At 39.4% G+C, this 13,012-nt stretch overlaps 1 protein-coding gene across 1 annotated transcript; it reads left to right on the top strand.

Annotated features, from left to right (window-relative positions):
* The first annotated feature begins 4,818 nt into the window (after positions 1-4,818).
* Positions 4,819-7,459, top strand: LOC149407606 (putative GPI-anchored protein At1g61900). The gene is made up of 9 exons (XM_089621015.1): positions 4,819-4,861; positions 4,943-5,089; positions 5,155-5,679; positions 6,181-6,426; positions 6,554-6,565; positions 6,666-6,809; positions 6,908-6,952; positions 7,054-7,100; positions 7,335-7,459. Exons 1-9 carry the CDS (start codon positions 4,819-4,821, stop codon positions 7,341-7,343), a joined length of 1,218 nt encoding a protein of 405 aa, XP_089477141.1. The 3' UTR covers positions 7,344-7,459.
* The last annotated feature ends 5,553 nt before the right edge of the window (positions 7,460-13,012 follow it).

The following is a 13,012-nucleotide window of genomic DNA, read 5'->3' as shown; positions in this document are numbered from 1 at the left end:
TAAATGGGCTTTTCTTATATTGTCATGAACAAGTAAAGAAACATCTAGAAGCTTGTTCTAGAAGGCCAAAACCGTGCATACCATCAAGAGAAAGAGAATTATTTTGTGCATTGATGTATGAAGATACTTGCCAAAATAAAAAGAGGAAACAAATTTTCTCCATGAGGAAGCAAAGTGGGCGGCAAGAGAGAGGCAAAAATAAATGAGGAAACAAATCTAAATGCCTTGATGGCACATGTTGGACGTCCAAGTGGGAAAAGAGGAAACTAGGATTTGCTCATGAATATGTGATATTTAATAGAAAAGAGGAAACTACATTTTCAAGGTAAACTCCCTCTTTGCACTTGCTTGTACAGGGCTTCAAAAACAGTAAAAGTGTAAGATTTTTCACGAATAAAATCAACCCAAGTGTACTAGGAGAATTCATCGACACAGATAAACACATATCTCTTTCCACCGAAACTTTCATTCTGCATAGGACCCCATGTGTAGGAGCTCCATAACACGTGAGCTGGTAAGATGTTGCACCATCTTGCGAGACTTCTTGACTTGTTTTCCTATCTGAAAATCACCAAAGATTTTTCCTTCAACAATCTTAATGTCAGGGAGTCCAGCAATGGCCTTTTCAGAAACAATCTTGCTCATGCTTCATAGGATTAGATGACCAAGTTTTTGGTGCCATAACTTAGCTTCATCAACTTGTGAGTTGAGACACGTTGTGATAGGTGATTCTTTGCTTGGAGACGACATGTAGCAGTTGTCTTGAGATATGATTCCTTTCATCAGCTCATCATGTTCCTAGTTAGTCATAACACACTCATCACGAGTAAAGTCAACAGACAGGTTCAAATCACAAAGTTGACTAATACTTATGAGATTTGCAGTAAGACATTCGACCAACAAAGCTTCTGTTAAACAAGATAATCCAAGATAGTTAAGCTGACCTTTAACAATAATCTTGGCCTTGACTCCATCACCTAAAGTTACATGGAAATTTGAGTAAGGTTTTATGTTGGATAGAAAACTCGTAACTCATGTCATGTGTCGAGAACACCCACTATCAAAATACCAGTCATCTCCGGTAGATGCACGAAGGGAGGTATAAGCAATGTTGGCACGGTGAGAAGTTGTCTTTGCTCTCCACACCTGTTGTGGTGATAGGTTGTATCGAGGTTGCCTGTGGGAGGATTAATGCTGATGAAGATTCCTCCCATATGGACGATAACTAAAAGGGCGGATGTGACCACGACGCCACAATAATGACATGGATGACGAGGTCTATTGACAAGAGACCTTGTTGCTTTATTATGTTGCCGCTGAAAGCTGATTCTGATACTTGTCAGAGACAGATGTCTGAGACATATTGTGAGGTATCTAGGGAGTTGTCTTCTGAGTAATGAAAGTGGTCTGAGAAGTAGATCCACTATGAGTATACCTAAGGCCTTTCATTCTTAGTAGGCTTTCCAGCAGTAAGTATTTTGTCAAGGCTGTCTATGCTTGACTTTAGCATTCTGACAGATTTGGTCATCTGGTCAAGTTCTCCATTTAGACGGCTCACTTCGTGCTTTAAATCAACAATGTTTCCAGGAGCCTCGCTTTCTCCTCATTCAGAGCAAGAAATAGATCATGCTGCTTGTCCAGAACCTGAGATTCTTCAACCCACTTAGTATGCAATACACTATAAGCATCATTAAGAGTATCATCAGACATGTCATCCTCATCGAAAGAAATAGTATTAATCTTTGAGCAACTAGCAGTATTGGTAATTATCAGCAATTTGATTAGGAATAGTGGTAGTAAAGGCAACAAAATTGCTTATCTGGTCAGAGTCACTCTCATCTGCTTCATCATTGGAAAAAGTGACATTATACCCTCTTTTTTGCTTCTTCAATAAATTTGGATATTGATAGGTGCGTGTCGTACATAGAAAACTCCTATCACCCTGACTAAATCCGAGCTTGTTCTTGAGTAGTTTTGAGTTTTTTGTGTGTGTTTTGAGGGTTTTCAGGTCAAAAAGGGTTTCTCATCTTACTATGGGCAAATCTATACAAAACGAGGCATTCGGAAACAAAAACGAGTAAAAAACGAAGGAAGAGTCAAGGAACAGGGAAACCTCATGCTGCGAAGCCGATATCGCACGCCACGAGGTATGGAGATACATCCCCAGTTGATCCCCGAGTGTCTTGCGCGTTACGCGAGGTTGTGGAAATGTCTACATCACGTCGCAAGGTAAAGAGATTTGAATGCTGAAAATCTCCGAGCGTGTTGCGCGGAACGCGAAGTCCCAAAGACGTCTACCTTGCGCCGCGAGGTGCACCGAGACAAAAATAGGAAACACGGATTTTGAGTCGATCGGAGCCGTTGGATCACTTTTAATTACCCAGACTGTTCCGAAAATTAGTAGAAACACAAGGATTTCGATCTAGGCCTATAAATACACCTCTTAACCTCTTGTTTAATCATCTCTGTCTTTTTTTTTATTGCTTTTTAGTGTTTGGGAGAGATAGAGAGAAATAGGAGAACCATTCTTCATCAATTCGTTCAATTACAGTTTTCTTCTTCTCCTTTCTCTTGAACTCCCTTATTTTATTTTTGCAATTGAGTTTTTAATTATGGTCGTTTTGAATTCTTCTTCATATATTTTCTTATTGTTTTCTTGCTACGCCATGAACTAATTCCTTTAAGGACTATGGCGTAGCGGGTTTAGGATTCGGTTTTGGATACCATTTAATATATTGAAGTTCAATTATCATTCTCTATTACTTTTCTTAATTCAAATCCGTTTAATGCTTGATCGAGATTAGCTACCTTGTTCGTGATATTTTATTTCAACTTGATGCTTGAAAAAGATTAGGTTGTTAGTGTGCTTGGTTTGAATTATTATGATGCATTCCTAGGCTAGAGATAGCTTGGTTTTTTTAGAATCGTGTGAATGCTCTTAATATTAATGCATGCCATTGTTAGGGATTGAGATTGAGAGAAGATTTTCCTAATATTGCCATAGGGTGTTGATTACCAAAACGCGGAATCCCCCTAAATTTGAGACCCCTCTCAATTCCACTCTTCAAGCAAGCTCCGATGCTTGGTCAGCTTCAATGTCAAACGCACGCGAAGACTTCAATCACGCAATCACAAAACCCAATCTCACAAACAATCAGACTTCTGGAATAGTGTTTGTAGAATTACACCGCTCTTAACAAAATAAATAGTCTCTCAGTCCGCCAATCGTGCACGTCTAGGAACCCCAAGTATTTTGATAAAGCGTCAAGAACTGCTAAGGAGGTAGCACTCGGCTTTTATAGTAGTCATACAAGTCTGGAAGTCAATCTACGGTTTCCTTACCCATAAACGCGTGAAGATCATCAAGAAAAGTCTTCAGCGATAAGATCTGGTAAAACAGGAAACTTGCCAGAACTACAGTCTGCGCACAAAGAGAAAGATGTCTCTACAAATCCTGAAGCATGTTGTCCGACATCTTTCCTTAACAACTTGCAGTAAAAAATAAGTCAACACATAACGTAACAACACATGTGACTTTGTATTCTAGGTTGAGGTTGCTACTGAGAATTGATAGAATCGGCTCCACATCTTTCGGATGAAACATGGCTCGGATCAGCAGAATGTCCCACTCTTCGTTAGGAAACGCCTCCCAACTTTCTTAATAGATTATTTGTTTCTCCTTTGTGCTACCCCACCAAAATCCATTCATAAGCTTGTGAATATTCTCGATGAGTCCCCTTGGCAACTTAAAGCAACTCATTGCATGAGCCAGTATGGCTTGAACGATGGCTTTGAGGAGAATTCTTTTCCCAGCTTGGGCAAAAAAACCCACTTTTTCAGCACTTGATTTTATATCACACCTTCTCGAGTATAAATGAGAATAGCTACTTCTTCTTTCTCCTGGAAAAAGTAGGAAGCCAAGACGAGGTTCTCGGTGACTTTTACTCCCATCATGTACGTTGCTAGTTTTATTTTTTCGCCTTCTTTGGTCCAATTTAAACACATGATCGATTTCTCATAATTCACCATTTGCTTGGAGGCTCTCGTTCATAAAGGGAGAGGTAGCCCTTGATCGCGTACATGTTTTTCTCATCCGCATTGACAAACAACATGCTATTGCCATGAATAGGAGGTGGGACACCCGTACGCTTGGATTTTTAAATCTGATGATCATATTTTTGGACTAAAGAGGAGCATTTAAAATTTGGTAAAAAGCATTTCTCAATGATTATAGTTTAAAAATAAACCCGACTGTTTGATATAATTTCTTTCGTCTAAATATGACCGTCGTTCACAGTCTTTACTCTTTATTGTATTTTTTTTACACACACCATGGAATTTTCACTGAATACATTGCTAAAGACAAAAATATTCCGTCTTTTTTAAAGCAAGACTATCAAAGAAATTTATACAAATGATACTAAACGTAAAGTATGAAGCTTATAAAAGAAAGAAAGAAAGACGCAGAAATTGGTGAATTATAAAGATAAACAAGATTACAAGTTGTATTATATGTTTCTTAGCATAAAATGGTCAGGCTTTGTCTGACCGGCATCGGACGGGTCAACAGGCGGGGACACAGGCTGTGGCTTTTCCACATTCGCATCAGAAGCAACCCTCACGTGCCACTCCTAGATCCATCACGTGACTCTCACACGTGTGTGCGTGGGATCTCTTGGACTGGCCAGAAGTAGAACAAAGAAAGAAAGTAACGGCTCTCACTTCTTCATCTCCAAACTCCATTAAAATACATATTTTTTTTTTTAATTCTTCTTCCTCTGCAAGTCTACAATTAATATGATTAAGCATAATCTTAACATGAGAGCTCTAATTCTTCACTTTGCTCTCCAATTATTCCTCTGTGAGTTTTTATTTTTGTTTGTGATCAATTCAGTTAGTTTCACTTCATATCAATACAATTAATGAATTCTATTGTTGACAGATTCAAGCAAATCCAACAATGTCGCATTTGGCGATACAAACGAAATGGCTCCGAAAATCTCCCCAAATCCCCAACCTTTTCTTCCATTATTTTTAGCTCCGTCGCCGATGGTTCCGCTCATAAACAACACCGTCCCTACTTTATCAGGTAATTCAATCTACTATGAGGTTGTTTATATTCTTTAGTTAATTAATTTCTGATAAAACTTGAAGGAGTTTGTAAACTGAACTTCTCATCCGTGGAGAGCTTGATGAGCGTGACGGCGATCGATTGCTGGGACCCATTCGCGCCGTACTTGGCCAACGTCATGTGCTGCCCTCAGTTCGAAGCCACGTGGCTCACTCTCATTGGCCACTCCGCCCCGGACCCCGCTCTCTCCGATCATCACTGCCTTTCCGACTTCGAGAAGATTCTCGCCAGCAAAGGAGCGAGCCAGAATCTCCGGGAGATATGCTCGGCCCAGCCCGAGACCCTCCTGTCCCACGTGGCATCGTGCCACGTGTCAGGACTCGACGTGCTCGAGACCGGCCTCGTCTCCGCTTGCGAGAAAGTGGATGGAGTCGAGGAGTGCTGCGAAAGAGGCTGCCAAAATGCCGTCTCCGAGGCTGCCCGGAGAATCTCCGGCGAGGCGTCGGCGGATTGCGAGGCCGTCGTGCTCCGGTGGCTCGCCGGAAAACTCGACGCTCCTTCCGCCAATGCCGTTCTCCGAGTGCTTTCGAACTGTAAAGTCAACAAAGGTCAGGGCTTTGGTTTTTACCCACAGATCAGGGTTATTACTATTTGTTTTTCGCTTTATAGATATTAAGATAAAGGAAATTTCACCGCATATAACTCAATTTCCAAATAAGATTTGTCATGGATTATAATTTTTTTTTTTTGTTTTGTCATAAATATGAAATGTACATGTATTTTGAGCAAAATATCATTTCGGTTGACTTCAGTTGAACGGTCATCAACTATGGTCAACTAAATGATTGAAATGTTTTTATTTGAAAATTATGCGTCCAAGGAAATTTAGGTAAAATTATACATATATTTAGAATTTCTAATTTTTGATACATATTGAATTAAATCACTATTACACTCAGAATATGGAATTTCCCTAGGATAATTATCAAATATGTGGCCTCATAAAATAATACTGTTTATTAGCCCTCCACCAAAAAAAAAAAAATTATGATTTTGTGGACTTTTGTGTTGACGTTTTTTTTTTTTTTTTTTTTTTTTTCTTTCTGTAGAATGTCCTTTGAATTTTCCAGGCACAACGAGCGTGGTTGAAGAGTGCGGTCCAATGATGAGAAGCCACGTGACTTGCTGCGACGCGGTGAAGGATTACATGTCTAAGCTTCAAGCGCAGAGCTTCGTCACCAACGTGCAAGCTTTGAACTGTGCTGCGTCACTCGGGAAAAGACTTCAAAAGGAAAACGTGACGCGAAATATTTACGATCTGTGTCGCATAAACATCAAGGATTTTTCTCTTCAAGGTTGGTATCATAAATTAAATTTAAAAAAAAAAAATAGTGCCTTTATGAAGAGTTTTTATTTTATTGACTGATCGATTAATTTTCTGTTTTCGTCGCAATGTAATATTCGATATGCTGTCATCATCAGTTGGATCACAAGGTATATAATATTTTCCTTAATATCTCGTGGCTTTCTTAGTTTTAATTTTTTTAAAATATTTTTCTTGATGTAGTAATTTTGATATTAAATTTTTAATCAGAGTTTGGTTGCCTTCTTCCGAGCTTGCCTTCAGACGCGACGTACGACAGAACATCGGGAATCAGTTTCATATGTGATATTAATGACAATATTGCAGCTCCTTGGCCATCTTCGTCTTTCCACCATGTTTCTTTATGTAACAAGAGTATGTTTTAAATAGATTCATTTTATTTCTTGAGTACCAAGAAACGATTGGGGCGGCGCGCTATTGATATTTTTATCCACTTTATTTTCCAATTGCAGCGACCGAAATTCCAGCTCTTCCTAAGGCAACGTCAGCTCACAAAGGTATTCTAGGACCACCAAAAAAAATAAAATAATATTACCTAAATCAAATTCCTTTGTTCATTTATTAATTAACTTCGCTGCTTCTTCTTCTTCTTCTTCAGGTTTTCATGACAAGATAATGAAGATTCCATGGTTCTTGTCCTCATTGGTAGTTATAGAGTTGTTTCTCTGAGCACGGAAATTCATTTTCTCTAGGAGCTGAAACGCATAATACTCTAAATCAAAAGAAATATAGATTTTATCTCTCATCATAGGTTACAATTAAGTTAATCGAGAAATAGTAGCGAGATAAAGTTTTTTCTAGGACTAATCTAGTTGGGCCTTGGAAAATTAAATGCAAAATTAATGCAACATCTAAATTGTTCATGCTTTGAATTGACAGGTTGAGTAGTATAACACCAAAGATTGCCATTGGAAGGACTATAAATATTTCATGAGGATGTTAGCATCTAGGTTTCTTCTCTGGACCATACGTATTAATTTAGTAATTGTGTGTTTATAACAATAATAAATAGTGAGCATGTTTTCATTTATTCTTCAATAAATACACCCTGAAGACGTTAAGACCTATACAATCCGAAAACAAATTAACGACAAAACATTATTGAAGAAGTTGAAGTGGCTTGGATCACAAGTTACCTGATGTGTAAAGTTCTAGCTTAGTCATTTTACTCTGTCCTCCCTTATTGTCGTTTTATTCATGTCGTTTCATCAGTAGATGAAAGTTAGTTAAGTTAGTTAAGTTATGTCCTACTTGGCATTAGTACATGGCATGTTAATTGGCGTATAAATAAGCTGTGTAATTACTTAGGATCTTAAATCGAATATGAGAAATTGCCACAACTACCACCAAATCACTATTGTTTTCAAATTTTCCACTAAAGTCATAATTTGGCCACAAATGCCACTAACTCAACTACCATTTTACCCTCCACCTAAATTTTTCTTACAACCCACACCAACTCTCCATATCCCGCTCATATCTCATCTCACTCCTCATTTTCGCTCATCTTTATTCCCGCTCATATCACTCCCTCGTTTTCTCCTCAAACCGTCACTTTCTCTTCCTAAAACCGCCCACTTCTCCTCATTTCCAGTCTAACCATCGTCATCCCCACTTCTCCTCTGTCGCGTTCTCTCTCCCTCTTTCTCATCCTCGCACTCTCTCTCATTCTCGCGTTCTCCCTCTGTCGCTATCTCCCTCTCTCACCCAACCCCCAAATCCTAACCCTAAACCGTCCCGAAAATGGACGACGATAACGACTTTCAATCACCCAAACAACCCGGGAAAAAAAATGAAGTTGTTAGACGGAGTCCCCGGACAAAGATGAAGGCGCCGGAGGAGTCTCCGTCTTCACTCAAACCATCCCGGAAAAGAAAAACAACAACTTCACCAAAACCGGTGAAGAGTTCGGCAAAGAAACCTCGACGTGGGAAGGTGAAGCCCATGCATGTCACGTTTGACGCCGAAGAAGATGAGCAACCCCCCAAGTCCGCCAATATTCAGGTTAGTTTGGGGTTTTTCGGTTGATTTGTTGTTGATTGATGGGACCTTGATTGATTTGGGGATAGACTTGATTTAATTTTGGTTAACTAGTTTTGGGTTATCTCGGTTTGCATTGGGCTATCTCGGTTTTGTTATGGTTTGATTGAATATTGTTGTTGTTGAACCATTTGTTGACATTGATGTCAACTGTTGATGTCAATTGTGTTGGAATTGATCTAGGGTTTAAGAAAAAGTTTAACGCTTCGGGTAAGCGGCAGAATTTTAAAAATTTTCTTTTTACAAGTAAAACGATTTTACTAACCTAGACAAAGATCAAGCACATGTAAATATAAACTATTATGAGCATAAGTAATTAACTAACCTTTTTAGAAGCTTGAACGTTGATGAGCCTTCAGAAGGTTGAAAACGTTCGTCTCCCCTCGCAACACGTCTCTCTTCTTTCCTCGGCAACACGAGCAACCACGATAGTTTCTATCACAAGAATCACTCGAGAGAAAAGGAATCAGTGAGTGGGCACTTTTAAACACTACGACTTAAGAACAAGTCTCAAAGTCGTAGAGCTAAACTCGCTAGGTCAAATGAGGACTTAGGTGCCAAAACAAAAACGAAAAGAACTTAGAGAGAGAAGGAGAGAGGGGCGGCCAAGCTAGAGAGAGAAGCTCTCAAATCTCTAAAACTTGGGATGAATGAAATGAGGAGAATAAGGCTCCTATTTATAGGAGAGGCTTTACCTTCAATAAGGTAGTTTCCTCTTCTATAGAATATCACATATTCATGAGCAAATATTGCCTTATTCCCTCATGAGTCACACGACCAAGGCAGCCTTCTAGAAGGCTTGGATTTGTTTCCTCTTTTATTCCATTGCCTTGCCTTTGACTCACTTGGACGAATTTCCCTTTTCCTCTTTGAGGAAATTTGTTTCCTCTTTTTCTTTTGGCAAGATCTTCATACATTGATGCACAAAATATTCTCTCTTTTCCTTTGGGTAGTGGGCAGCCAAAACCTTTTAGAAAGGGCTTATAGAAGCTTTTCCATTTGTTCATCCCAACATGAAAAAGGCCCATTAAGAATTTTCAATAAAATTCTTATGAAATGAAATTAATCCACAAGGCCCAATGATCATGTCATGGCCGAGTGTTATTGCGTCATCAAATGACATTGTCAAAAAATTTATTGACATTCATGTCATCCTGTCCAAAATGACAAAAATACCCTTTTGATAATTTTCGTAAAACTTGTCTCATTCTTGTTTTGACTTAGCTTCTAGTTTAACTATTCCTACCCGATGTGATTTGTGGTAGTGACCTCATGGATCCAAATGAACAAAGCTTGAGCTAAACACTTGGACTCAAAAGTACACAAACTTTTTCCAAGTTTAGCTTAATGTCAACTGACTCCACTAAAGAGTTGACACTGAAAATCTCTCGGTTCAAATGAATTTATTTTCTACTCAAGAATTCAACCAAATTATGATGAGCGGATCCACTGAATATTATCTATGTTTACCCTTCATGAATATCATCAGCTAGTCGTGATTTACAAAATTACCATTTTACCATTCTAGCTGTTATTTCCTCAACTCCTTTGTCTCTTGTGAATAAGTTAGAAACAATGTATTGACGAGGAGCTAACAATTCACATTGTTTCATCCAAAAGAGTCAGGAATCAATTTTGACACTGGCCAGTTCATTTATTCACATTCCAAGAAACAAAGCATGATGTGATATACATTGCATTTCAGCAATCTTGTACATGAATTCCATATCTATGAGAAATTCACAAAGTTATTCATGACATTCTCACAACTTACTACTTCACCAATAGGCCATGTTCAGAATCACATAATGAGTCCGAACTCTGACTTTCTCAAATGAGAATACGTAAGTTGTGAAATGGCATGTCTCATTTCAGGATTAAGGTAAGCACGATGCAATTCATACGTAGTGACTTCGAGACATAAGAGGTTAAATGGTTTATTCTTATCTTGTCTCTAGAAGTGCACTGGTCAATTCAGTACCTTCAGAAGATACCTAGAAGAACAATAGAGTCTCCAACTCTCAATGCCCCATAAGCAGACATCATAGATTCTCCTAACAATCGTACTGAGGTCAATAATCCTTTGACCCTTAGATTGCGAATATATCGTTTTAAGAAAATTACGAAGAGTTTGTTCATGCAAATCTACATTTGTCTCTTCATAAGTTGTTAAGTTTGTTTATGGACTAAAGACTAAGGTTTTATCATAAAGCTTCAAACAGACAAGGAAGAATGAATGAACGTTTCAACTTTTTATTTATGAATAAGCAATTACAATCATGATTCTTCGTGAGACTTTATTACATAAAATGTATAAAATAAAGACTACAACTCTTCTTGTGGGCACCATTGACAACAGACTCCCACTTGACTCAAAGAAGATGTGTGTAGTTCTTCATGCCTAATCCCTTTCGATGTTGGTCGAAGACATTGTTTGCTAGGGCCTTGGTGAATTTATCTGCCAGAGATCTACTTCACCTCCACGTCTCTGCGCTGCACGATCTCTCGAATCAAATGGTATTTCCTCTCAATATGTTTAGAGCGCTTATGGCTTCGAGGTTCCTTTGAGTTAGCGACAGCCCCACGATTATCACAATAAAGGGTCATGGACTCGTCGACGTTTGGAACAACTTCCAAATACTTAAGGAATTTTCTAAGCCATACAGCCTCTTTGGATGCTTCACAAGCAGCCACATATTCTGCTTCCTTTGTGGAGTCAGCAATGCAAGATTGCTTAATACTCCTCCACACAACAATACCACATTTAAGGATGAACACAGATCCCGAAGTGGATTTACTGGAATCCTTATCCGCTTGAAAATCGGAATCGGTTTATCCCGTCATAGTCAGGTCAGTACCTGAATATGTGAGCATCAAGTTCCTAGTTCTTCGAAGATACTTAAGAACATGCTTAACAGCAATCCAGTGCTTGGGTCCAGGGTTGGATTGGAAACGGCTTACTACGCCAATGGCGAAACAGATGTCAGGTCTAGTGCAAAGCATGGCATACATAAGACTTCCTACGACTAAGGCGTAAGCAATTTTTCTCATGTCCTCAATCTCTTGTGCAGTCTTGGGAGACTAGTCCTTAGAGAGTGAGACTCCATGCCTATAGGGTGTTTGGCCCTTCTTCGAGTCTTGCATCGAGAAGCGATCCATCACCTTATCAATATAAGATGCTTAAGAGAGCGACATAGTCCGGTACTTCCTATCTCGAAAGATTTGGATCCCCAGAATGTACACTGCTTCTCCTAGATCCTTCATATCGAATTGCTTTGCTAACCAGAGCTTAACCTTAGATAACTTACCCACATCGTTACCAATGAGTAGTATATCATCGATATATATTACTAGAAACACAACTTTGCCTTCGTGTATTAATTTGTAAACACAAGGCTCATCTATTGACTGTTCAAAGCCGAAGCTCTTTACAGTTTCATCGAATCTAATATTCCATGACCTAGATGATTGCTTTAATCCATAAATGGACTTAAGACACTCACAAACCTTGGTCTCTTGACCTTCTTCCACGAAACCGTCTGGTTGAGCCATGTAAATGCGCTCGTCAAGATTGCCATTCAGGAAGGCTGTCTTGACATCCATTTGCCAGATCTCATAGTCGAGAGCTGCAGCTATGGATAGGAGTATGCGGATGGATTTAAGCATCGTGACTGACGAAGTGGTTTCTTCATAGTCAATTCCTTCTTATTGGGTATAACCCTTAGCCACAAGTCGTGCTTTGAACGTCTCGACGTTCCCATCCGGATCCCTTTTCTTCTTGTATATCCACTTACATCCTACGGGTTTAATCCCTTCAGGAAGGTCTACAAGTTTCCAGACTTTGTTGACATACATCAAGTGCATTTCAACTTTCATGGCGTCAAGCCAAAGGTTTGATTCAAAACAAGCCATTGCTTGGCTATAGGAAACATGGTCATCCATGTCAGAGACGGCTACGAGAGAGTCTCCATAGGACATGTACCTGTCAGGCTTTAGAGTAGCCCTCCCACTACGTCGAAGTACTACTTGACGAGATTCTGAAGAGTTAGGTTGTGTTTCAGTTGGGGTAAGAACAGTTCTTACAGATGAGGTAGAAGCTTCCTCACCCAACTTTTCTTCAAGCACAATTTTGCTTCTAGGTTTTGCATCCTTCATAAAGTCCTCCTCAAGGAAACGAGCATTGTGCTAACGAAAGTCTTATCGTCCTCGGGATTATAGAATGTGAAAATTTGGTTTCCTTTGGATATCCAACGAACAGACACAATTCTGACCTGCTAGCCAACTTGCTAGTCTTTTGCCTCAGCACGTGTGCAGGGCAACCCCAAATTTTGATGCTGCCAAGATTTACTTTACGGCCAGTCCATCGTTCATAAGGAGTACCAGGAACCGTTTTGGACGGAACTTGGTTCAGAATGTAGGCGGCTGTTTCGAGGGCATATCCCCAAAAGGAAAGAGGGAGTGATGAGTAACTCATCATTGATCTAACCATCTCCATAAGAGTTCGGTTTCTTCTCTCT

The sequence above is a fragment of the Urtica dioica genome, chromosome 1, assembly GCF_054948205.1.
Source record: "Urtica dioica subsp. dioica isolate 48M chromosome 1, U.dioica_male_clone48M_v1_H2, whole genome shotgun sequence".
Taxonomy (NCBI): Eukaryota; Viridiplantae; Streptophyta; class Magnoliopsida; order Rosales; family Urticaceae; genus Urtica; species Urtica dioica.
Note: the sequence above shows the minus strand (reverse complement) of the source record. Positions and strands in the feature narration are given on the sequence as shown.